This window comes from Musca domestica, unplaced genomic scaffold (assembly GCF_030504385.1).
Source record: "Musca domestica strain aabys unplaced genomic scaffold, Musca_domestica.polishedcontigs.V.1.1 56, whole genome shotgun sequence".
Lineage (NCBI taxonomy): Eukaryota > Metazoa > Arthropoda > Insecta > Diptera > Muscidae > Musca > Musca domestica.
The window spans coordinates 1,139,823-1,165,557 of NW_026712356.1; the positions used below are offsets into that span (position 1 = coordinate 1,139,823).

General features: G+C 35.7%; 1 protein-coding gene across 1 annotated transcript in view; it reads right to left on the reverse strand.

Moving 5' to 3' along the window:
- The window catches only part of LOC101895704 (uncharacterized), a gene marked incomplete in the record, with an annotated part of 445,807 nt that extends 420,278 nt beyond the window's left edge, over positions 1-25,529 (reverse strand). The window contains 2 exon segments of the mRNA XM_059128648.1: positions 14,377-15,107; positions 25,178-25,529. Coding sequence (XP_058984631.1) covers positions 14,377-14,538 — 162 coding nt within the window.
- Between the last annotated feature and the right edge of the window lie 206 nt (positions 25,530-25,735).

A 25,735-nucleotide genomic window follows, 5' to 3' on the forward strand; every position in this document is an offset into this window, starting at 1 on the left:
TATGGCAGAGGATACAAGGAATTTGAAAAGTCACTTAGGACACTCCACCCCCATAATAGAAGATCTAAAAGGTTCTTCTTCCATACTAGAAGACCCCAAGAATCTTTTTCGATGCCTGCTTCGATGCTAGAAGACCTAAAGGGTCTTTTTCAATGTTAGAAGACTAACAAAGCGTCAATTTCTCTACTAGAAGACCCAAAGGGTCTTCTTCGATACTAAAAGACTCAAAGGGTCTTTCTCGATACTAGAGGACCCAAAGGAGTTTCTTCGATGCTAGAAGACCTAAAAGGTCTTCTTCGATGCTCAAAGGGTCTTTCTCGGTACTAGAGGACCAAAAGGGTTTTCTTCGATGATAGAAGACGTTTTGGCCGTATCAACCGATATAAACCCTTTGAAACCATATGACATATGGAATTTGAAGTCACTTTGTGACACTCCACTTTGATTCTAGAAGATTCAAAAAGCCTTCTTCGATACTAGAAGTCCCCAAGGATCTTCATCGATACTAAAAGGCCCAATGGGTCTTCTTAGGTACTAAAAAGACCCAAAGGGTCTTCTTCTATACTGAAAGACCTAAAGGGTCTTCTTCAATACTGTAAGACCAAAAGTATCTTCTTCTATACTGGAAGCCTCAAAGTTTCTTCTTCTATAGTGGAAGACTCAAAGTTTCTTCTTTTATAGTGGAATACCCAATAGGGTCTTCTTCGATACTAGAAGTCCCCAAGGATCTTCGTCGATACTAATAGACACAATGAATCTTTTTCGGTTTTAGAAGACCCAAAGAGTCTTCTTCTATACTGGAAGATCTAAAGGGTGTTCTTCAATACTGTAAGACCAAAAGTATCTTCTTCTATACTGGAAGCCTCAAAGTTTCTACTTCTATAGTGGAAGACTCAATGTTTCTTCTTTTATAGTGGAAGACCCAATAGGGTCTTCTTCAATGATAGAGGAACAATGGGTCTTCTTATATACGAGAAGGCCAGTGGGTATTTTTCTATACTAGAAGACCGATGGATCTTCATCTATACGAGAAGACCCACTAGGTCTTCTTCTGTCAGAGAGGCCCACAGGTTCTCCTTCTCACTGGGTCTTTTTATACTATGTCTTCTATGCTAGAAGACCGAAAGGTCTACTAGAAGACCAGTGGGTCTTCTAAACTAGGTGACCATCTACTTGACCTTACTGGTCATTAATTTATGCTGTCCTAGGCGATGAAATAACACTCAAAATACCTCTAATATATCTAATTATATTTCTCTAAAACCTTACCTATTCTCACAATGTAATAAATCTCAGCCATCTCCCCAATTAATATACTATTTTCATCTCAATTCGGAACCATTTATTCAATCATATCGAGTAGGTAAATTAAAACATCATTTGCCGTGTATGTGTGTGTGTGGACTGTGGAAGTTATCTAATTTGATGTTTAAATTGAGAATGATGACTACGTCGTATTTTTTTCTTTTAATTTTATTACAGTTACTTGTTCTGGTTTGACAGGTTGAGAGTGTAAACAAATGTTGTTGTTTTTTTTTTTATACCGAACCGCACCTTAGATCTACGATCAAAATACAAGTGCGACCATCCACAATATGGTTGGGTGGTTTGTCAATAGATTTGATGATTACTATCAGCTACCGGCCACAGAATCTAACTCAATTACGAAAAAAGAGATACAACCCAACGGATAATGAATGACTGTACAATTTGTATTAAATCACATTGCCAACAATTATCATGTTACATGTGGTGTATGTAACATAAAGCAGTCTCCTCCTCTGCTGTTCATTCTACAAAGACTCGGAATAAATTTACTCATTCGAAACGTTTATAAATCACTTTTATTTGCTAAAACTTTTTATCTATGATCTATGTTCGGGGTACGCTTTCTGCTGCTCTTGCTTTGTTTTTCTTTTTTTTTTTTTGTAAACAAATAAAATGACCAGTTTTTGAGATTTTATAGAGAGCAAAAATAAAGGTGTGCCATTTTATTACCGGTAAATTATAATCCAAGCCGGGTGAGACTCTTTTTTTAGTGCCTTGCCATTCAAGTTCACTGGCCAAAAACAATCGCCGTCATGTCTCATTGTAAAGCCAACTAGAATGACTTTCCTCCGTGCCTTTTGATGGGCGGCATCATAGTGAATGGGAAGCCGAAAGATTGTTGATCTGATAGAGGAAATTACATGATGGTAACATTGCTGTTTTTAATGGCATTTCCCATTGAATTAAACAATCATCAGCATATCCGGCAAAGGCCATCAATTAACAAAAGATGTAACATTCTAATTGTTATTTAGTTTAGACTTTTTTTAGAAGATAAAATCACGATATGTAAATTATTGTATTTTGCGGAAATCTGGAAACAATGTAATTTTTAACCAGTAAAGAAAGTCTTAAAGTCGGGCGGGCCGACTTTATGATACCCTACACCACTTTGCTAATTTAGTAGAGCTCCGAAGCATTTGTATCTTTTAAATTCGTACTTGTATTGCCCATTTGGTGCACAATTAATTTGAAATCGGATCTCCATAAAATTTCGCAAAGATATTTCTGAGCTGTATTTGATATATTTCCCTGAATATCGTTGTTACGGAGTGCATATTACTGCTGTGGGTAACAAATATAACAAATCGGATGAACAGTATATTTGGGAGCTATAGCTATATCTGAACCATTTGGACAAATATTACACGTTTGGTGCACAATATAAGGTAAATCGGACGAAGTTATATATGGGAGCTATATCCGAATCTGAACCGATCTCGATAAAATTTGGCACATGTATTTCTGGGCTGTATTTGATATATTTCCCCAAATATTATTTTAACAGAATGCATATTACGGCTTTGACCGATTATCTCCAATTTCAATAGGGTTCGTCCTTGGGCCAAACAAATGATTTGTGCAAAATTTCATCTGGATCGGGCAATAATTGCGAACTGTACTTTGTTTACAAAAATACATGGACAGACGGACGGACATGCATAAATCGACTCAGAATGTGATTCTATGCAGATCATCAAAAGGAACTATGTGTCTATCTCGTTTCCTTTTGCCTGTTACAAACAAATGCACAAAGACATAATACCCTGACCACCTTGTGGTGTAGGGTATAAAAATTTAGTTAAAAGCAAAAGTTGAATAAACACAAGCTTGTAGGTCCTTCGATGGGGTTTACTACTCAAGACCTTATTCTAGAAGAGCCGAAGAGTTTCTTTTTTAAAAGACAAGAGGACCTTCCATTCATCAAGTCTTATATTATTGTCGAAGATCAAAAGGAGAGTAGAAGTGAGGAACTCGTCACCTTGGCACGAATTATGGCCTTCAAACGGCCAATGAAACCGTCACACGCTTCCCGAATGTTGCTCTGCGGCATTTTTGTCCATTCCCGGCGAAGCGCTTGCTTTGGCATTTTTTAGTGCCAACCTTGATTTCCAAAATACTCCAGACACAATAGTCCAATGGATTGGTATCCGGAAATTTTGGTGGCCATTGTGCGCTGGAAATGAAGCGAGGAACCTCACTTTGTAACCATTCTTGGGTGGCGCGTGCTGATTGCGATGGTGCTTAGTCCTGTTGGAATGTCCAAGGTCTGCCGCTAAAAACGTTTGCGTGCCCAAGGTTTTAATACACTCTCCAGAATATTTTCGCGATACTATTCGACATTTATTCTGATGTACGAGCGGAGAGGGACCATCGGCTGTTATGGCGGCCCATACCATCATCATGGCCGGCGCTTGAGTTCTGGTGGCAAACCGAAGGTGCAGATTTTCAACTGACCTTTTTGGCAAGTAAACACGATCATTTTGTTTGTTTACAAACTGCTGGGCAACGAATGTTTTCTCATCGGAGTAAACCAAATTCGGCAAAGTGAAGGACTCTTTAGCTCTTTTGAGTCTAATATCGGTGTAAGTTCTTGCACTTTTTGGAATTTCAATGGAATTGATTTTTTTTTTATGGAATTTTTGGAATTTTATTTTTAAATATTTGCCGAATGGAATATTGCGATATGTTCAGCTCAAGAGCCATTTTGTTGGCCACTGCGACGTGGGTTTCGATCAAGTCGCTTCTTTATTTTTCAAACCATTTCTGCTGATGTTGCTGTTCCGTCCACTTCCTTGACGTCGGGCTACGCTACCAGTATCATGGTAACGAGCGATGGTACGAGACACAAAAGTTTTGTTCACATTTAAATGCTGGAGTGCTCTAACGATAACCAACTGTGGTATTCCAGCCAAATATAAAGAAATCACGCTTGAATTCCATCGCGAATAATTTTTTTCTGGAAAATTCTCACCAAAATGCTTTTGTACGCTTGTAAATAATATAATGAACTGTGACTGGAATAATTTTAACAGCTGTCGTACGAGTGGCTTAGAAATGACAGCAGTCTGAAATTGGTTGCAGTATTTTCATCTGAATTTTCACCAACGCAAGATCTAGTATGGATATGGGACACATCCGCATAGTCCTTCTAATAGCTCCCCAACAAAGGGTCAACATTTTGAATTATTATAACTATTATAAGAAGCGAAAAAAGTCCGATTGTCTTCAAGTTTTGCACTGGCTTACTTCTTCGAAACTTCCCCGCAAAGGGCCAACACTTTGAATAATCAAATCGGCAAGACTGAATGCCCGTGAAGATAAATTGTAAAATATAAATGCAATGTGTTGGTGCGCAATGGGTTAATTGAAAAATAGTTTTTTTTAATATTAATGATTTTTACCATTTTTTTGGATAAATCAACGTATTTTTAAATTAATTTAAATTAAATTAACTAACTAAATTAATTTAACAGGAAAATGACACAATTTCCCGACGAGGACGAATAACCAGAGTGGTGTTGGCGGTAGGGAAACTGCATGGAAAATGCTGAATTGCACAAAAACTATGCTAGCTGCGTCATTGAGGCGGGTCTTAAATGAAAGGTCTCGAGGAGTCCTTTCTGGCTATATATGCCTTATATTCCCAACTGATTTCAGATAATCGAATTTTTCCGATTTTCTAACCAAAGTGGCGGTTTCGGTAGGGAAACTCCATGGAAAATGCTGAATTGCACAAAAACTATGCTAGCTGCGTCATTGAGGCGGGTCTTAAATGAAAGGTCTCGAGGAGTACTTTCTGGCTATATATGCCTTATATTCCCAACTGATTTCAGATAATCGAATTTTTTCGATTTTCTAACCAAAGTGGCGGTTTCGGTAGGGAAACTCCATGGAAACATACACAAAAACTAGTCCCCTGTTATGATCTAAATAATTACACTCGTATCCATGATCCAAAATGCATCAATAATCATAACAGTGGCAAAGTCCAAAACTGCCTCACTTACCTAGGCAAGCGGCTGGCAACACTGAATACATTACGAACACAATTTCGAACAAGTTTGAACGTTCAGATGGAACTTGTTTGATGATTGCCTACTATAGTAGGCAATGGACAGAAGACGTTCTGGATAAACAATATGTATGAGTGTGTGTGCGAATAACGTTTCATTGTTTTTTTTTTTTGTTTTTTTTTTTTTGAAGAGAAGCACATCACTCAAATTTTAGTTTGTGAAGTTGCACATAGACCGTTGAAGGAGTTAATTTGGTGAAATTGATTGGTTAAAAAAATGAAGAAACAAATTTGGCTATTTTCAATTTTTGCAAAAATATAAATATATAAATTTTTTAATTTTTACAGCAAATTCATGTTCGAAATATAACATACGAAAAAAGCTAAAAAATTAATCAGTCCTGGAATTTTATTTTACATGCATATTTTAGAAGAAATTCATATTGTTAACATAAAATATATGATAAAAACATATAACAAAACAAAAGCATATAATACGTATTACCAAAAATATGATCACCATTACATACAAGACTTAAATCTAAAAACAAAAGCAATGTTCATGAAAAGTGCAAAGTAGGAAACTTGTAAAAACAATGTTGTCCATTATTTATAATAAAAAAGTGGGTAAAGAAAAAATAAGGAAAATTAACTTTGTTTTCGTATTGGCTTATATTTGGTTCGATAGAGAAGATTACATATTTCTACCTGTATGGGAAGGAAAATGTTGCAGACATTATGTTCTATTCAAACTTACGAAACCCCACATTCCGATGGTAAATTGGTATCAAAGTAATCAATCGCATAGTTTGCATTTAAGCAGAGTAAGATTGCTTTTGCTGTATGTATGTTTAAAGCACCCTTCACATACGGGTCTCTTACAAGTGTTACAAAAAATATTTAAATTGCGACTAAAGCCGCAATGGAGACAGAAATCTCTACTGTCATCAGAGTATGTTGTTAGTAAGCCCTTAATTGTTTCCCTGAATCGATTAGGATTACAAAGCCCTGTCAATTTATTCTTAGTAATAATCGCTTGCACGAACTGACAAACAAAAACGCCACAGTTGAATAAGTCCTGCTGAAAATCATGTTCAAAAAGCTTTTTTTCCCAATCCTTCTCATTGGTTTTTCTCTCAAAAATGTTTAACAACTTTTTGCAGTAAGATTCATTTTCTCCTAGTGGATCAATGTAGCAGAAATACTGTCTGGTGACATCCAAATATACCAATGTATAGTGGCTCCTATATATTATGGGAATAAAAACTTGATCATATTTTTTAACATCTAAGGCTGTAGAAAAGCTGTAGAAAAGCCCTTGTTTGGCTGTAGAAAAGCCCTTGTCCAACTTCACATGTTGTACTGTATATCTTTGTTTGTGACTGATGCGTACAAATTAATATGGCTATTGTTGTGTCTACGATTACATTATATAACCGTTTAGTACCTTCCAAAGATTTAAACTCTTCAAAACTGATCACATCGCAAACATTTTTGTATGATAATTTATTGTAAATTGAACTAAATTTGAACATTGTATGATTTCCTTCTGCTTTTTTATTCCGTGGCAGTTTTTGGTACTTACTAAGCAGGATTTCATAAACCTGCATTTTACTTTTTTTATTTTCTTCCCTTTTTGGAGTTCTAAGCCAAATATTTTCATCTAATTTGACCTTTTTTCCCTTGGTGGGTTTGCTCACTTCCGGAAAAAAGTTTTCGATTTCATTGCATTTCGCTTCTTTGTATACATATGATTTTCTTACATAATCTGATGTTCTAACGACCTTTCCATGTAAGATTTTAGTTTTCAATGAACTAAAATAACTTTCAACGGGGCTATTCGATACTCTTGTGTTCTCCGTTTCTACAAAATTCAGCATTTTCCATGGAGTTTCCCTACCGAAACCGCCACTTTGGTTAGAAAATCGAAAAAATTCGATTATCTGAAATCAGTTGGGAATATAAGGCATATATAGCCAGAAAGTACTCCTCGAGACCTTTCATTTAAGACCCGCCTCAATGACGCAGCTAGCATAGTTTTTGTGCAATTCAGCATTTTCCATGCAGTTTCCCTACCGAAACCGCCACTTTGGTTAGAAAATCGAAAAAATTCGATTATCTGAAATCATTTGGGAATATAAGGCGTATATAGCCAGAAAGTACTCCTCGAGACCTTTCATTTAAGACCCGCCTCAATGACGCAGCTAGCATAGTTTTTGTGCAATTCAGCATTTTCCATGCAGTTTCCCTACCGAAACCGCCACTTTGGTTAGAAAATCGAAAAAATTCGATTATCTGAAATCAGTTGGGAATATAAGGCATATATAGCCAGAAAGTACTCCTCGAGACCTTTCATTTAAGACCCGCCTCAATGACGCAGCTAGCATAGTTTTTGTGCAATTCAGCATTTTCCATTGAGTTTCCCTACCGAAACCGCCACTTTGGTTAGAAAATCGAAAAAATTCGATTATCTGAAATCAGTTGGGAATATAAGGCATATATAGCCAGAAAGTACTCCTCGAGACCTTTCATTTAAGACCCGCCTCAATGACGCAGCTAGCATAGTTTTTGTGCAATTCAGCATTTTCCATGGAGTTTCCCTACCGAAACCGCCACTTTGGTTAGAAAATCGAAAAAATTCGATTATCTGAAATCAGTTGGGAATATAAGGCATATATAGCCAGAAAGTACTCCTCGAGACCTTTCATTTAAGACCCGCCTCAATGACGCAGCTAGCATAGTTTTTGTGCAATTCAGCATTTTCCATTGAGTTTCCCTACCGAAACCGCCACTTTGGTTAGAAAATCGAAAAAATTCGATTATCTGAAATCAGTTGGGAATATAAGGCATATATAGCCAGAAAGTACTCCTCGAGACCTTTCATTTAAGACCCGCCTCAATGACGCAGCTAGCATAGTTTTTGTGCAATTCAGCATTTTCCATTGAGTTTCCCTACCGAAACCGCCACTTTGGTTAGAAAATCGAAAAAATTCGATTATCTGAAATCAGTTGGGAATATAAGGCATATATAGCCAGAAAGTACTCCTCGAGACCTTTCATTTAAGACCCGCCTCAATGACGCAGCTAGCATAGTTTTTGTGCAATTCAGCATTTTCCATGGAGTTTCCCTACCGAAACCGCCACTTTGGTTAGAAAATCGAAAAAATTCGATTATCTGAAATCAGTTGGGAATATAAGGCATATATAGCCAGAAAGTACTCCTCGAGACCTTTCATTTAAGACCCGCCTCAATGACGCAGCTAGCATAGTTTTTGTGCAATTCAGCATTTTCCATGCAGTTTCCCTACCGCCAACACCACTCTGGTTATTCGTCCTCGTCGGGAAATTGTGTCATTTTCCTGTTAAATTAATTTAGTTAGTTAATTTAATTTAAATTAATTTAAAAATACGTTGATTTATCCAAAAAAATGGTAAAAATCATTAATATTAAAAAAAACTATTTTTCAATTAACCCATTGCGCACCAACACATTGCATTTATATTTTACAATTTATCTTCACGGGCATCAAGACTGACTGGTACTACATTGCTTGTTTTTTTTAGAAAATCCTTGAAATTCGTCATAATAATAAATATTCTTTCTGTCGTTTATTGAAATAGTCCTTGTTTATTAAAAAAAATGATTGCTTGATACATAGGTCCTAAATCAACGTCCTAATATGATGCTTATTTTATCCTTTGGCAGCATTCATGACATTTTAAAAATTAAAAAATGCGGAAAATATATTTAAATAGGACACTTATGGACGGAATGTAAATTAAAATAGGACATATTGAAATAGGATTTTAATAATATCACAGCCAAGGTTTAATGACACTATGGACAAGTTTTCTTTTTAAATATTGAATTATTTACCGTGTCCTTTAGTTTATACAAAAATGCGTTTCCAACTCTCTGGAAAAAATCGTCAGCCCTAGAATCGTGTTTCCTCCATCCATAAGTTCATTGTCCTTTCGTAGACCTGTTCTTCGTTTTTTTTCTTTCTTGATTTCATCTTTCTTCCAAAGGGTTGATTATGAACTTTATAATCGTTTCATAATTACATAAGATGGCTCTACGGACGGATACAACAAAAAGCTCGTTATGCCTCTTTCATTAAATCATAGACCGAAGACATAATGAAATGCGTTTGTATTCTACTTGAGATTCGCACATGTTGAGGCAATGCCGGGTTTCTTGCAAAAAGGGACACAGTCATGTCTGAAATGTTGTTTCTTCGCTTTTTCTAAGATTTATGCTTAAGGGTTGTTAAAATGTTGTCTGGCCATGACTAGGGCGGCGGAATAAGGAAGTCGTAGAAATTCACTGGTATGAGGAATGCATAAAAGCGGCAATGATTCTCCCTTTAAAAAATGATGTTTCTATGTGACACTTTCAAAGAATATTCTTCCGTAGTTTACGGGAAGAAATTGTTTCAAGGACTATCAGAGCCAGAATAGCGTATTTTAAGGAGTACTTGAGGTATTATGAAGGAGGATTTAAGGAATGTTTTTCATGAGCCTTTTCAAGGACCAAAAGAGATAAATTCGTGATATTCATAGAAAATATTTCTTCAAAGACCAAGAGATCGATGATAGTGGATTTTTAGAAAATATTTTTTCAAGGACCAAAATATCAATTATCGTGAACTTTTAGAAAATATTTTTTCAAGGATCAAAAGACATAAATTCGTGGATTTTTAGAAAATATTGTTTCAAGGACCAAAAGATCAATAATCGTGAACTTTTAGAAAATATTGTTTCAAGGACCAAAAGATCAATATTCGTGAACTTTTAGAAAATATTGTTTCAAGGACCAAAAGATCAATAATCGTAGATTTTTAGAAAATATTTTTTCAAGGACTAAAAATCAATAATCGTGGATTTTTAGAAAATATTTTTTCAAGGACCAAAACATAAATAATCTTGGATTTTTAGAACATATTTTTTCAAGGACTAAAAGATCAATAATCGTGGATTTTTAGAAAATATTGTTTCAAGGACCAAAAGATCAATAATCGTGACATTTTAGAAAATATTTTTTCAAGGACCAAAACATCAATAATCGTGGATTTTTAGAAAATATTGTTTCAAGGACCAAAAGATCAATAATCGTGACATTTTAGAAAATATTTTTTCAAGAACTAAAATATCAATAATCGTGGATTTTTAGAAAATATTGTTTCAAGGACTAAAACATCAATAATCGTGGATTTTTAGAAAATATTTTTTCAAGGACTAAAACATCAATAATCGTGGATTTTTAGAAAATATTTTTTCAAGAACTAACAAAAATATTTTTTCAAGGACTAAAATATTTTTTCAAGGACTAACAAATCAATAATCGTGGATTTTTAGAAAATATTTTTTCAAGGATCAAAAGAAATATTTTTTCAAGGACCAACACATCAATAATCGTGGTTTTTTAAAAAAATATTTTTTTCGAGAACCAAAAGATCAATAATCTTGGATTTTTAGAAAATATTTTTTCAAGGACCAAAAGAAATATTTTTTCAAGGACTAAAAAATCAATAATCGTTTAGAAAATATTTTTTTCGAAGACCAAAAGACCAACAATCGTGAACTTTTAGAAAATATTTTTTCACGGACCAAAAGAAATATTTTTTCCAGGACTAGAAAATCAATAATCGTGAATCGTGTTTACATGCCAAAGAGGTCAGCCAAAAATGTGCACTTTCGGTTGGCCACCAGAATCCAAGCGCCGGCCATGGTAATGGTGTGGACCGACATAACAGCCGATGGTCGCTCTCCGCCCGTATTAATCGACCGTGGCATCAGAATAAATCCGAATATTATCGCGAAAAGCTTTGGGCACGCAAATATTTTGGCCGCAGACCTTGGACATTCCAACAGGACTCAGCACCATCGCACTCAACACGTGCCACCCAAGAATGGTTACAATGGCCAACAAAATCTCCGAATACCAATCCGTTGGACTATTGTATCTGGAGTATTTTGGAAAACAGGGTTGATCCTAAAAAAATTCCAGGGTGTCTATCACCTCAAGCAAGCGCTTCGCCGGGAATGGTCCAAAATATCGCAGAGCAGCATTCTGGCAGCCTGTGACGGTTTCATTGGCCGTTTTAAGGCCATAATTCGTGCCAAAGGTGACCAATTCGAACAAATCTAAACTTATTTTGAAATTTGATGCTATTTCCGACATTTTTTGCTTTCATTCAATAAAATTTTTAAAAAATGTAGAAATTATGGCGTTTGACTTTGTTGCGGTTTTTTTTTTTATCTTTTTTATCTCTCTTCAAGATTATTTTTTCAAGGACTTAAAAATTTATATTTTTAAAAGGATTTTTTTATTGAAAAACCATCACACATTTATAATAGCATTTTTGTGAAATACTTTTTTAAGATCATCAGATACTTTTCAAGGACCATCAGATCCACAAACTTTTTCCGGGTATTTTTAAGCTACAATCTTGCATCTATTAAAGGGATATCTTGGATTTTTTGCGTAAAGCTTTTCAAGGATTATCAGAGATATTATCGCCAAGGATTTTGGAAGGACTATCAAAGCTACAGTCCTAGACCTTGTTCCCATATTTTTTCACACTTTTTTCTCCGCCAATGCGAAATTTTCACAGATTTCCTTTGAGTTTTTCATTTCCTTTTTACAGACATTTCCATTCCTCCAAGTCTCTGTTCTAGTTTACGATTGCTTTTCTTTTTTTTACAGAGGAAGATACTCTGTGACTCTTAAGCACTATAAAGGGGTTACATGCCACATATTCTTTGAATTAAAAAAATGCCAGCAAAGAAGAAAAACGATTTAAAAATACTTTTCTCTCCACTTGCCCCCCATTAATTTATTAACAGCTACAGAGATCTGTTTTCCTCTATTGTGTGGCATTTTTTTGTGGGAGCACGAAAAACAAAATGCAAGAAGAGTTAAATGGCAAAGGAAATACTTAATTAAAACTTCAATATAATTACAAGAACTGCCGCAGCATCTGCAGCGGAGCAAAAAATTTTCAACATTTTTCACCACCACTTCAAACAATGGCGGCTGTTAGTTGCAGCAGCAGTAGCAGCAGCACGAGTGCGGTCTTTTCCCCCAAACCGAAACGATGGTGCAAGTGGCAGTGTTGCATGGAAACGACGTTTTATGCAACATTTTTCTAGAGCAAACATCAATGCCACTTGCTGCAGTTTTTAGTCGGCTATTTATTTTTCAATTTTATTTGTAATTAATTGTTGTTGTTGTTGCTGCTTTCTGTTTTGTTCTTTTTTTCTTTTCGATGCCGACAATTGAATAGTTCACGTGCTGTGCTCTTTGATTGGTCTATAAATTTCACAAAGTGTTTGAATGTCATAACTGAGTTATATTTGGATTTGATTTTCAAATAATTGGAAAAAACTGTTCTGTGGAAAATTGATTACCGGAAGACAACAACACTGAGGAGACTTTTTTCTATAGAAAAGAAAAAAATGTTCTCAGTGGCTGAGGAGACTTTTTTCTATAGAAAATAAAAAAATGTTCTCAGAGGCTGAGTAGACTTTTTTCTATAGAAAAAACCGTCCTCAGCGACTGAGGAGACTTTTTTCTGTAGAAAAAAACTATCCTCAGCGGCTGAGCGGACTTTTTTATAGAAAAAAAACTGTCCTCAGCGACTGAGGAGACAGTCCTCAGTGGCTGAGGGGACTTTTTTATACCCTCCACCTTGGAAAGGAGGGTATATTAACTTTGTCATTCCGTTTGTAACATCCTTAAAAATCGATTTAACGATGTCTGTCTGTCCGTCTGTGTGTTGAAATCACGATACAGCCCACATTATTTGACGTAGAGCACCAAAATTTAGCACAGCTATTTGCATTGGGTCTAGGATGGTTGGTATTGAAAATGAGATATATCGGTCCACGTTCTGGTATAGTCCCCATATAACGGTACCTCCCGATATTGGGTATTTTGATGATTTATGCCACATTTTTTCACGGATTTGTCTGGAAATTGGTATTTGTAGGTCATAACGGGTCCCTGAGCGTGTGGCAAAACATTGCATGTATAGGTCCACGTTGTGGTATAGCCCACATATAAAGGTACCTCCCGATATTCGGTATTTTAGATTTTTTTGCCACATTTTTTCACGGATTTGTCTAAAAATTGGTATATGTGGGTCATAATGGTTTCCAGATACGGTGGCGAAAAATTGCATGTATGGGTCCATGATTTGGTATAGCCCCCATATAACGGTACCTCCCGATATTCGGTAATTTGATGATTTTTGCAACATTTTTTCACGGATTTGTCTGAAAATTGGTATTTGTGGGTCATAATGGGTCCTAGTTCGTGTGGCGAAACATTGTAATTATAGGTCCACGTTTTGGTATAGCCCCCATATAACGATACCTCCCGATATTCGGCATTTTAATGGTTTTTGCCACATTTCTTCTAATGTTTCTTTTACCCTAAGCTGGGGGGTATTAAAAGTTTGGCCCGGCCGAACTTAATGTTTTTTTACTTGTTCTGACCAAAACTGTTTCAACGTCTTTTCATATTAAAAATTGACCACCAGCATATCTAAATCCAAGAAACCAACTGTGTGCTCAATATCAAAGTCGAGCACTATCTATTTACTCAACGGCAAATTAAGTACTGTCCTCTGTGGCTGAGTTGACTTTTTCCTATGGAAAAAACTATCCTCAGCGACTGAGGAGACTTTTTCTGTGGAAAACACTATCCTCAGTGACTAAGGAGACTTTTTCTATAAAAAAAATTCCACATTGATAGAGCAGGCTTTTTTCTACAGAAAAAAATGTCCTCGTTGGCTGAGAGACTTTTTCCTATAGAAAAAAAATTCTTCAGTGACTGATGGGACTTTTTTCTATAGAAAAAAATCTGTTCTCACCTACTTAGAAGACTTTTTCTATAGAAAAAAACTGTTCTCAGCGACTGAGGAGATAGATGGAGACTTTTTTGTATAGAGAAACTGTCTCCTTTAATTGAGATTTTTTGGTAGGAAGATCATTTTTATTCATAATTTTATTGAAAATGCACTTACCTTCGGTAAATCACGAATGTGATTCGCATCCAAGAATAATTCCTCCAATGTACGCGAATAGCGTAAGATCTCTTCGGGTACTGTCGGCAGTGAGCAATGGCGTTTGTCCACAAACTCGACCTGGCGATTACAGCCTTTAAAAATTGGAATGCACTTGAACATTGTGGCGGCGACGGTAACGACGTTACGACAACAGCAACTTTACGAATGCGACAGAGTAACGATTTGTAACGATGACACAAGAAACAGAACGATATGCGACACGACAACGATAAAACTTGATAACGACAGCGGCGGCGACAACGATCACGATTAACAATGTTATAACGGAGATTAACGACGAACGCGAACAAGAGAACAGAGAACGATAAAAAGACACTTTTTGCAGGAATAGGAGGATATTTTGTAACAAAAATTACACTTTCAGGTTGCTCGCTCTATTCAAGTGAAGAGGAAGAGAAATAGAATGACAACCAAATGTCGGATTTTTTTTTTCGATTTTCGATGATGATAGATAGGAGGATTATGTGTTAAATATATAATACTTTTATTCCTTAGGAGTAGAAAAACTCTTAAAGAGTTGCTTGATATAATTGTTTTATTTTGTTCGTTTTTTTTCTGAATTATATATTACTTCTGCGGACCCGATAACTGTTTCGATTTTGTTTTGTTTTCTTAAAATGGTTTTTGTGGTATTTACAGTAGAAGCGACGTCAAACTTAACAAATTAACTGAAAAGAAAAGAGAAGAAAAGTAGGTTAATATTTTTGAAAAAATGTAGAAGACTTTTAAAATATTTAATGGTGTTTCCCCGAGAATGCGAAGTATGTGTAATTACTTAGCCAAGGTTTTGGTACTTCTGTGCAACGAAATGTGAGAGACTAAAAACGCTTAATATGTAGTGTGAGGAAAAGATTTATGTCCCATAAAAATCAAAATATATATTTTTTTCCTTTTACAGATAATTAAGAATAAAGAACTTTGACACTGTTTTAATTAATTTAATTGTTTTACAAAAATTTCGACTGGTAAACACTGCAAATATTACCAAAGTCTGCCTTGGAGGTCACACTTTAAATACATATACAGGATGAGATTGAAAAACTGCAACCAACTTCAGACTGCTCTAATTTCTCAGCCACTCGTCCGACAGCTGTTAGAATTATTCCAGTGACAGCTCATTATATTGCTTACAAGCGTACAAAACCATTTTGGTGAGAATTTTCAAGAAAAAAAGTTGTTCTTGATAGTGTGCTTTCTTTATATTTGGCTGAAAAACAACAAGTGGCTATCGTTAGAGCACTCCAACATTTAAATGTGAATAAATCTTTTGTGTCTCGTACCATTGCTCGTTACCGTGATACTGGTAGCGTAGCCCGACGTCAAGGAAGTGGACGGAAGAAAACAGCAACATCAGGAGAAATGGTTTGAAAAGTAAAGAAGCGACTTGATCGAAACCCGCGTCGCAGTGGTCGAAAAATGGCTCGTGAGCTGAACATATCGCAATATTCCATTCGGAAAATAAAAAAATGAGATCGGGGTAAAGCCATTGAATTTCCAAAACGTGCAAAAACTTACACCGCAACAGAAAGAAAATAAAATCAAAAGAGCTAAAGAGTTTCTTCGCTTGGCCGAAAGTGGTGAACTGCCGAATTTGGTTTTCTCCGATGAGAAAAAATTCGTTATCTAGCAGTTTATAAGCGAACAAAATTATCGTTTTTACTTGCCAAAGAGGTCAGCTGAAAATGCGCACCATCGGTTGGCCAACAGAACTCAAGCGCCGGCTATGGTGATGGTGTGGGCACTCATAACAGCCGATGGTCGCTCTCCGCTCGTATTAATCGACGGTGGCATCAGAATAAATGCCGAATATTATCGCGAAAATAATCTGGAGGTCGTATTAAAGCCTTAGGCACGCAAACATTTTGGCCGCAGACCTTGGGCTTTTCAACAGGACACGCGCCACCCAAGAATAGTTACAAAATGAGGTTCCTCGCTTCATTTCCAGCCACGATGGCAAGATTGGCAATAAAAATACCAAAAAGTCGATCACCTCAAGCAAGCGCTTCGCCGGGAATGAGCCAAAATATCGCAGAGCAACATTCGGCAGCGTGTGACGGTTTCATCGGCCGTTTGAAGGCCATAATTCGTGCCAAAGGTGACCAATTCGAACAAATCTAAACTTATTTTAAAAAATTGATGCTATTTCCGATATTTTTTGCTTTCATTAAATAAAATTAAAAAAATGTAAAAATTATGGCTTTTGACTTTGTTGCAGATTTTTTATCTCATCCTGTATAACTGAGGGTTTAATAAAGGGTGATTTGTAAGAACAATAGGAAAGTTTTTTAAAAATGCACATACAGTTCAGAAAAATGCACGATTTTTTTTTGTTTAATTTTTATTACGAATTAATGATTTATTGTTGTCTTACTGAATTGCTGTGATTCAAGTCAAGCTCCTGCATTTCGGGAAAAAAATTCCATTCACTGTTACGTCTCGATTCGCAGCAGCTTTAAAGAAATGTGGTCCAATGATGCCACCAGGGCATAAACCACACCAATTTGTGACTTTTTCTGAGCGCAATGGTTGCTTTTGCAATTCTCCTGGCCGATCTGCAAATCGATCGAAAATCGACAATTCTACTAGTTCAACAGTGATTTTCGATAATGAAATGCAATGATTTGCAAGCGTTGTCAGCTTATAATTAATTATTTAATTATAGTATGTTATTCATGGTTAGGCCAAATTGAATATGTTTGACAGTGAAACAAAACACGTAAACTGGTGTTTCCAAAAATATAATAGCCCTTTACATACGGTCATATGCTAAGGGTATATATCTTTTTGAAAAAAAAATTTGATTATATTGTTTGCTTTATCCTGGCCTTGCACTATTAAAGCTGAGACCAGCGAAACATGTATGGAAGACTTTTTGCAATTGGCTGGTAGTGTAATAAAGTGTTGTGATTACTGCTTGAGAATAGGAAAGATTATACCAAAGCTGTTTATTACATAACATCGTCTTTAGAATATTTTTCTCAATTCTGACACAGCTTTATTAATCATGAGTTTTGTAGCTCGAAAATAGAGAATGTAATCCGCACCAAATCGACTTGGTTGCCATTTCAGTTATAAACGTAAAAACAATAGCGACGATGTTGAGCTGATGATGACTAAAACAAATACCGGTTGTATAAAACTGATCACATCAGCATCACAAAAAGCAGCCCCATCCATCTCTAAAAATAATATTGAGGGGAAGGGGCGACGAGAGGGTTGGTCATAACAAAACCACAGTTTCTCAGATTTGATTTATTTTTATCGATTTAAAATTAATGATGTGTGGTTGGGTAATATTAACGCTTTAACCGCGCTCTATAATGTTTTGCCACTACAATAGATCTAGAAGAATAAGAGAAGAAGAAAACAAAAATAACAACAAAAGGAACAAAAATAAAATGATTCTTTCCTCTAACCCATATGGGGCTTCTATGGAGATAATGAATAATGAATGCTCTGAATGTTGGTAACAATTCACTCTCTTTATTTGAAGCTGAGATAAAAGTTAGTAGAGAGAATAAGATATGGAGAGTATTAAGAGTTTTATTTACGCACAAAATACACTCACCAAATAAACTTCGTATATAAATGGTACTTGCAGAGATGGGAAACTAAGAAGTGTAATTCTTTATTCATTTGTATGCCCCAAAGGTAGAAGAGCTTATATGATTCATCTAATAAGGGATGCGTAACAACTGGCTAACTGCCGAAGCTGCTGAAGTTCGAATATGAAAATGAGTCACAACTAGGATGAAGGTGTGTGATAAGGCGAATTTTTTTAAATATATACTAAAATATATAAAATTTTCTAAATATTTACACAAATGTAAATCGAGAATTCCGAAATTTAGTCAGTGGCTTTGTCTATGTCAAATATACAAGACAGAAAAAGTACTAAAGAAATACTTTAAGGAAATAACATTATTTCCTAGGTATGGAGTGAGGGTGACTAGCATATAAAGTACTGTCTGTACAGCTAGGTTTGAGAGAGGGAGAGTGGAAAAAATATTTTTTTTTGTGGCTAGAAAAAACAAATTTGTGACTAAAAGCATTCCAGGCGAGAGCGGATAAGTGGAGCTAGAACTTTAAATCCTAGTATAAATATAGGGTGAGATGAAAACCTGCAACCAACTTCAGACTAAAAAATAACTTAAAAATAAAAAGCGGGTTAATCATCCAAATATCGGGAGGTACCCCTAAACCCTATAGATACCTTCTATCAAAGACGATAGTACCTTTTATTAACTGCAAATACAAAGCTCAAACAATTGTAGTAAAGAATGTTGAAAATGTGTGGAAGGCCCCGCTTTATGAGAGCTATACGAAAACGTGGACCTGTAAAGACAACTGCAGGAGGAGATTTCAGAAAAGTTCCTTTGATAAAAGCATCCAAATACCGCGCACATGGATGTACCCTAATGAGGAATGTACAAAAACGTGCACTAAAAAAATTTTCCGCTACAACTCCGAAAATGCACTTTTCAAAAATTCCGTTGAAAATGTAGCTAAAATCATCCAAATACTGAATATGGGGAGGTAGCGTTTAATGAGATCTATACCACAATTTGGACCTATGTAGAAGATCATTTGCAATGGTACTTTCTGTTCAAAGGGTACACAAACTGCCGTTTCCCTGAAAAACGCTGTTAAAATCTTAAAAATACCGAATATAGGAAGATGGATATGGTCGATATACGATATTGTGGACCTATATAGAGAATTCTATTTCAGGGGATAAAGTACTCAAAAGGAAATCCTTGTGAGAAATTTAAGAGAATTCCATTAAAATATGTGGCAAAAATCATCAAAATACCGAATATCGGGGGGTTCCGTTATATGGGAGCTATACGATATCGTGGACCTATATATAATTCTCTTCCAGGTGGTAAAGTACTTACAAGGAACTTCTTATGTAGATTTTCAGACAATTCCATTGAAAAATGTGGCTAAAATCATCAAAATGCCGAAAATCGGGGGGTACCGTTTTATGGGAGCTATACGATATCGTGGACCAATATAGCCCATCTTCGAACTTGACCTGCCAGCAGACAAAAGACAGATCTGTGCAAAATTTAAGGTTCCTATCTTAATTCGTTTTGACTGTAGCGTGATTACAACAGACATACTATGTATGGAGGGTACAATAATTCTATAGAACTAAAATTCATGGGTTTCAAGCAATCCTCTGTAAGTAGAATACCACTCAGATGCATTTACAACATTTTAGTAATTCTCCTTTGCCATCTCTGGTACATAGTATGTAAACAAAGGTCAGACATTTGTTTGGAGCCATGATGATATGTTTGTCGAAACTAAACAAAATATTTTGAAAAATACCAGTTAGATGAAATAATAACGTACAACACACACACACAAAAAACCATGACAATGGAGGCTGAAGTAGAAACAAGAAGATGAAATTAAGAGGAATTCAAACAAACCTTCCATACAACCTTTTTGTTTGTGGACAACGTAAAAATACCGAAAGCCAACAAAAAACACCCCCCAACATACTAACTTGGCTGGCGGCTCTAACAAACTTGGTTCACAACAATGAGGAAATAACAAACAACCTGATAAACCTGGGCAACAAAAGAGAATACCAAAATAAAATTACGCACCGAAACATGGTAATGAGAGAATAGGCAACACAACGACGACAAAACCATATTAACTTGCGCCGGAATTTTTCGGTACGTGAAGGTATGACGTTCGTCGTTCGCGTCATTGTTGTCACCATCACCAGCAACAACAATAACAACAAAAAGCAACCAGTAGGGCTCCCAATGGTAAGAAACAGGGGAAAAATAACTCCTCTTACACACTCAGTCACACACGTGCATTTAATTTTATCCAACCACCATATCAGAGCACGTCACACAATAAAAATTTATTCTCAGTTTGATTTGAAGTTTTTTTTTTTTTTTGAGTTTTGAAAGCTAGAGTTCTGCAGCAATAGCGAGTAGGTATTTTGCTTTGATGAGAATCTACGAACCGTTTTCGTAAATTCGTTGAAGGTAGATATTTAATTTCTTGGCTGTCTCGGAGAACAAGCCAATGTTTTGTTTTTGTTGTTGTATCGTGGTGTGCTAAGGTATTCGGTTCGCCATTGTCTAGTGTTAGCTAGGTTATGTGTTGTTTGACTTGTTGGTTGTTCTGGTGGCTGTCGTTTGGTTACGTTGCTGTGAGAACAAGGTGTACAACAAACCAGCCTCACAGCAGCATACAGTTATGTTCAAAAGTTTTGGCTTAGCAGAACTAGGGATTTTATTAATCTTTTTAAATCTGCGGGTTTTTCATCTGTGGTTTTAAATATCGGAATTAAAAAGGGATCTGAATGAATCCAAAAAAAGGTTGGATTTGACAAAATCATCTAAGGATTAGAAAAAGAGGTAATAGAAACCGAATAGAATCACATCTTCATATCGACACCTATGTTTGAGTCACCGAGATGTGATGCTAGACTGGCTGCCACTACAATGTCCACGATATGGAATTGCCCTAAAAATGAGAAACATTCTTCAATACACCGCAAAAACTTGGCAAAATGCATGAACAAGTTAGAACGAATCAGTCGACTTTGCCGATTAATCACTCTTTGCCTACAATAGTGGCCAATAATCCTGCTTTAATTTATCAATTTTTTGTACGAATCGTACTGTACCTTTTCATTATATCATTCACCATACAATAGAGGGTATATTAAATTTATCATTTGGTTTGCAACACAAAGAAATATTCGTTGGAGACCCCAAAAAGTAAATATATTCTTGATCAGAAAGCCGATTGTAAGTCGATTTAGCTATGTCTGTCTGTCTGTCTATTGAAATCACGATAGAGTACACATTATTAAATCTAGAACTTTCAAAATTGGTACAAAGGTTTAAATTATATGCAGGCTAATTGGTATTGGAAATTGGAAAAAATTGGTATATTGGAAAATGGACTATATAGAGCCCCCATATAAGGGTACCTCCCAATTTTCGGAAGTTTTTTGCCACAATTTCTAAACAAATTATGTGAAATATTACATTTGGGGTTCTTGGTAAATCTCCCTACCAAAAATGTTCGATTTAGGTCCATTAATTAATGTAGCCCCCATATAACGGTACCTCCCGATCTACGATATTTTGATGGCACAATTTCCAAGCAAAATATATGATAATATGGGTTTTCCCAATTTGGGTTATTTTTCTAACCTCTACCATTCTGTGGAGGGTATATTAACTTTATCATTCCGTTTGTAAAAACTCGAAATACTCAGGATAGACCCTATAAAGTACATATATTCTTGATCAGCTTAAGATTCCAAGTCGATTTATCTATGCCCGTATGCCTGTCAGTCTGTTGTTATCATACTATCTTTCGAACGAATTGAGATAGAAGGGCAATTGAAAGTTTAGTTCGTAAATGGGTCATGTCGGTTAAAGTTCTCGTATGACACCCATATAACGGTACCGGCTTAATTCTAGTTTAGTAAAAACTCTTCAATTGTTTTTTTTTTTTTTAATTTTTTCCAGTGGTAGGTATTTTTACCCTGATCCCAGGAAACTATATTTTTCTTGGGGGACGCACCCGTGACATTGACATTTGGGTCGAAGGTGAGCAATTCCGGTTTATGATTAAATATTTGACTGAACTCTAGTTTAGTAAAAGCTCGTATTTTTGGAAAATTTTTTTCGTTTCTTGGGGGATGGACCCGGATATTTGACCTGAATATCTGGGTCCAAGACCCGGGTTAGACTCAAATCTACTTAACAGATATGGTCAATATAGGTACCATTTGAAAGCTAAAGCTAATCCAACAATTAGTATCATGTTGTTGGGAGTTGTATCAAAAGGCCAAATAATAGTTGACACAAAATGATTTTTCATGGATCCATTTTTTTTTTCATGGAACCGATTCTGCTCAGTACATTGAAATGATGATTTCAGTATAAAAAAACATTACTTCGCGTAGCCAGTATTGGATATACCAACAATAAAACAGCATCAGACTTAGAAAAACGTTGGTTCGCGAAGCCGGTAATGGACATACACAGAGGAAAAAATCTCAAGTGCCGACCGAAGGCGAAATAAAACAATTTCAAATTTAGAAAAACTTTGATTCGCGTAGCCGTTGATGGGCATACCTGGAGGAGAAAAGAAGTAGAAAAGCCAAAGGCCAGCTACATTAAAAAATGTACCAAATTTAGAAAACTTTGTTCCGCTAATAGTCTTACAAGACTATATTTTTGGATTCACACATATTGTAACCATAATGGGAACTTTTTCAAATTTTTAAGAGTTTTGTAAAAATCATAAAATCGATATCCGTTTTTAATAATCTTTCTTGTAACTACCTAACCGTTAAGAGAATCTCTATCCACAACAGATATTGATATTGCAACGTTTTGATTATTAGTTAATTGAGGGTTTTATAAAAATACACGAACAAAAATATTTTATTTTGACATAACTTCCGAACCGTTTGTATAACATCATTTCATCAGTTATTGGACAGGTATATTTATAAGGTTTTAAGTGATGCCTAGACTCGGAGCCGCATTTTCTGGTCAAATATCTGGGTACTGTTGTGTGACTCCTAAATTAAAAATGGAAAGTTTTTACTAAACTGCAGTTGAGCCGAAATTTGAGACGACATAAATTGTGGCTTTTGTTCAGCTAATTTGAATCACTCTGCACCAGCTAAGTGACAAAATTTTTTGAGCAACAAAAGGCTTAACTCTAGTTTAAAGTTAGGCATTTTTAACCTTGATCCCGGGAAACTTTTTTCTAGGGGGACGGACCCGGGACCCCAGAGTTTTGACCCGAAATATACCCATCCAACAAGTAGTCCAATGATGGAGTAAGTGATCTTTTCTGGGTCCGAAAAATGTATTAGCACAAATTGTAGCATTTTGGAAAGGTGTCAGCTATATTTTGGCATCAATTTTGTTCATCCCCATAATGGACCCTTTTTTGACTTTTTGGGAATTTATAAAAAATCAGGGTCCAAAAAATCGATAATTTGACTATAACTTCCGAAACATGATCACTTTCTCCATCATGTGACCACGTATTTTCATAAGCTTTAAAACGATACCTATATTGTCCATACCGGGTAAGTGGATCCGGGTCTTTAATCCAGGCCGGGTCTTTAACTCGGACTTTCGGTTCAAAAATCTGGGGTCCCGAATCCGTCCCCCAAGAAAAAAATAGTTTCCCGGAATCAGGGTCAAAATATCTTCCACTGGAAAAAATTAAAAAAAAAAACAGTTTATTTTACACTAGTGTTGTTTCGCAAAAAAATGCAATCAGGTCCCCAATGCTACTTATGATAAAATTGATCCGTGATTGTGCCGAAGTTTGGTCCGTGCGATCTCTTTTCAAGTGTCAGTAAAAACTGTTTATGAATTTGCAAATTCGTCATTTCGAGTGTGCCAACAATGTTTCTGCATAGGTATTTCACAATATTAAAAAAAAATAAGTTAACAACAAATTTTAACACAATAACAACACCGGCATCGAATACCAATTTAAAACTCACAAATTTTGTGATTTTGCTGAAGAAAACACTTTCAATAATTTTCTTAAACAAATGACACACCCTTAGTGTATTTGTTGTCGTCAATAGCAAAACAAAGAAGCGACAAACAAAAAATGGAGAGCTAAAGATAGCTTCCAATAAGAAAAAGGAAGGATATCATAAACAGCCAAAAGAAAATTTGATAAGTATTGATAATGTGGGCAAACAGGACCCTGACTAGAATTCACGGGGACACATAAAAACGCGCATAACACACAAAATAATTTGCTCCTTGACATTTGGCGTGCAGAAGATCAAACGTTATTTCGTTTTGTTGCTTTTCTTTTTGTTAAAAATTGTACTTTAAAACTGGCGGCGGGTTCTTAACATCATTTTTGTAGTTTTTTTCCATGCGTCTTCTTTTTCTTTTATTCTTGTGCGTCTTTACTGTATTCTCTTCTAGTAGGTTTCAAAGACCCCAATAAAATTGTACTTGACCAGTTAACTAACACACACACAAATCATTGTTATTTTTGCTTTGCACAACTGGCGGCTTACCACCACCAACCAACACTCTCATGGCACTCCGAGTAAGAAAATCTTAATAGAGAATTTCTTATAAGTCAGTTGCTTTTTTCACATACAAAATTTATTGTACAAACACTTATCAAGACGACACAACTTTAATTTGTTAACTATTTTCTATGTTTTTTACAACGTTTTTCTTTGCATTTTTTGCTTTTGTTCACTTCTACTTCGTCATCATCATCGATGGATATGGGAATTTTTAACTTAACCAAGCACAATTATTTCATTTCTCATTGCTTTTCATTATACTTCTTCCATCACAAACAACCCGCTTAAAAAACAACACAAACCCAGGCACACACACTTGTAAATTCACTCAATTGGAAGACATCTATTAGCATTTTACGGGAGAGAGAGCGAAATCAACAAAACATATACTCTCACGGTCTCTGCACCCAGTCGGTTAGTTGGTTGCCTTGTATTTCGTTGTTTTCTTTTTTTCTAGACTTGTTCAGAGAATGTGCCTGCCTTTGAAATTATATACACAATGCCAACAACAAGAACGATATATGAATTTGTTGTTACTTATTTTATGCTATTTGTTGTACTTTTTCGGCATTCGGCTAGTAATTTACACTCTTCGCATAAGAATTTGTTTATATATACACACACAAACAGAAAACAGACACTTAGTATATTTACCACAGAGAAATATTTGTTGCACGCTTTTTTCGTGAGTGTGTGTTTATTTTTCGCTTTGTTTGCCCGTTTTTTTTTTCTTCTTCTTTTGTTTATTGCGTTTTCTTTGTTGTTGCAGAAAGAAAAACTCAAAATTTCCAACAAAAAAATAAATAACGAACAAAATAATCGAATAAACTTTAGGCGTTGATTCTACATTTCACTTTTTCAATTCACACTGCTAGATTGACATAGCGCGTTAGAGCGTGCCGAACGTTTCAGAACTTTAGTCCCCAGAAAACTCGCGTATTCGCGTGATTGTTTGCTGTGTGTTCGGTTTTTGTCGACTGAATGAGACCTGCATACCGCGATACACTCACTTGAGGTTCGTTATCGTCATCGTCGCTGTTGACGTCGAAGTAAACGTCGCAGTCGATGTGTAGAGCAGTAACTCAAAACTCTCAGTTAATACATACTAAATATTCTCGCAGGTACGAAGAGTTTTTCTAAACATTATCTTCGTTACGAAACCATATATTTTCAATATTAGCCATGTAAAATATTTAGAAGAGTCCAAAGCTG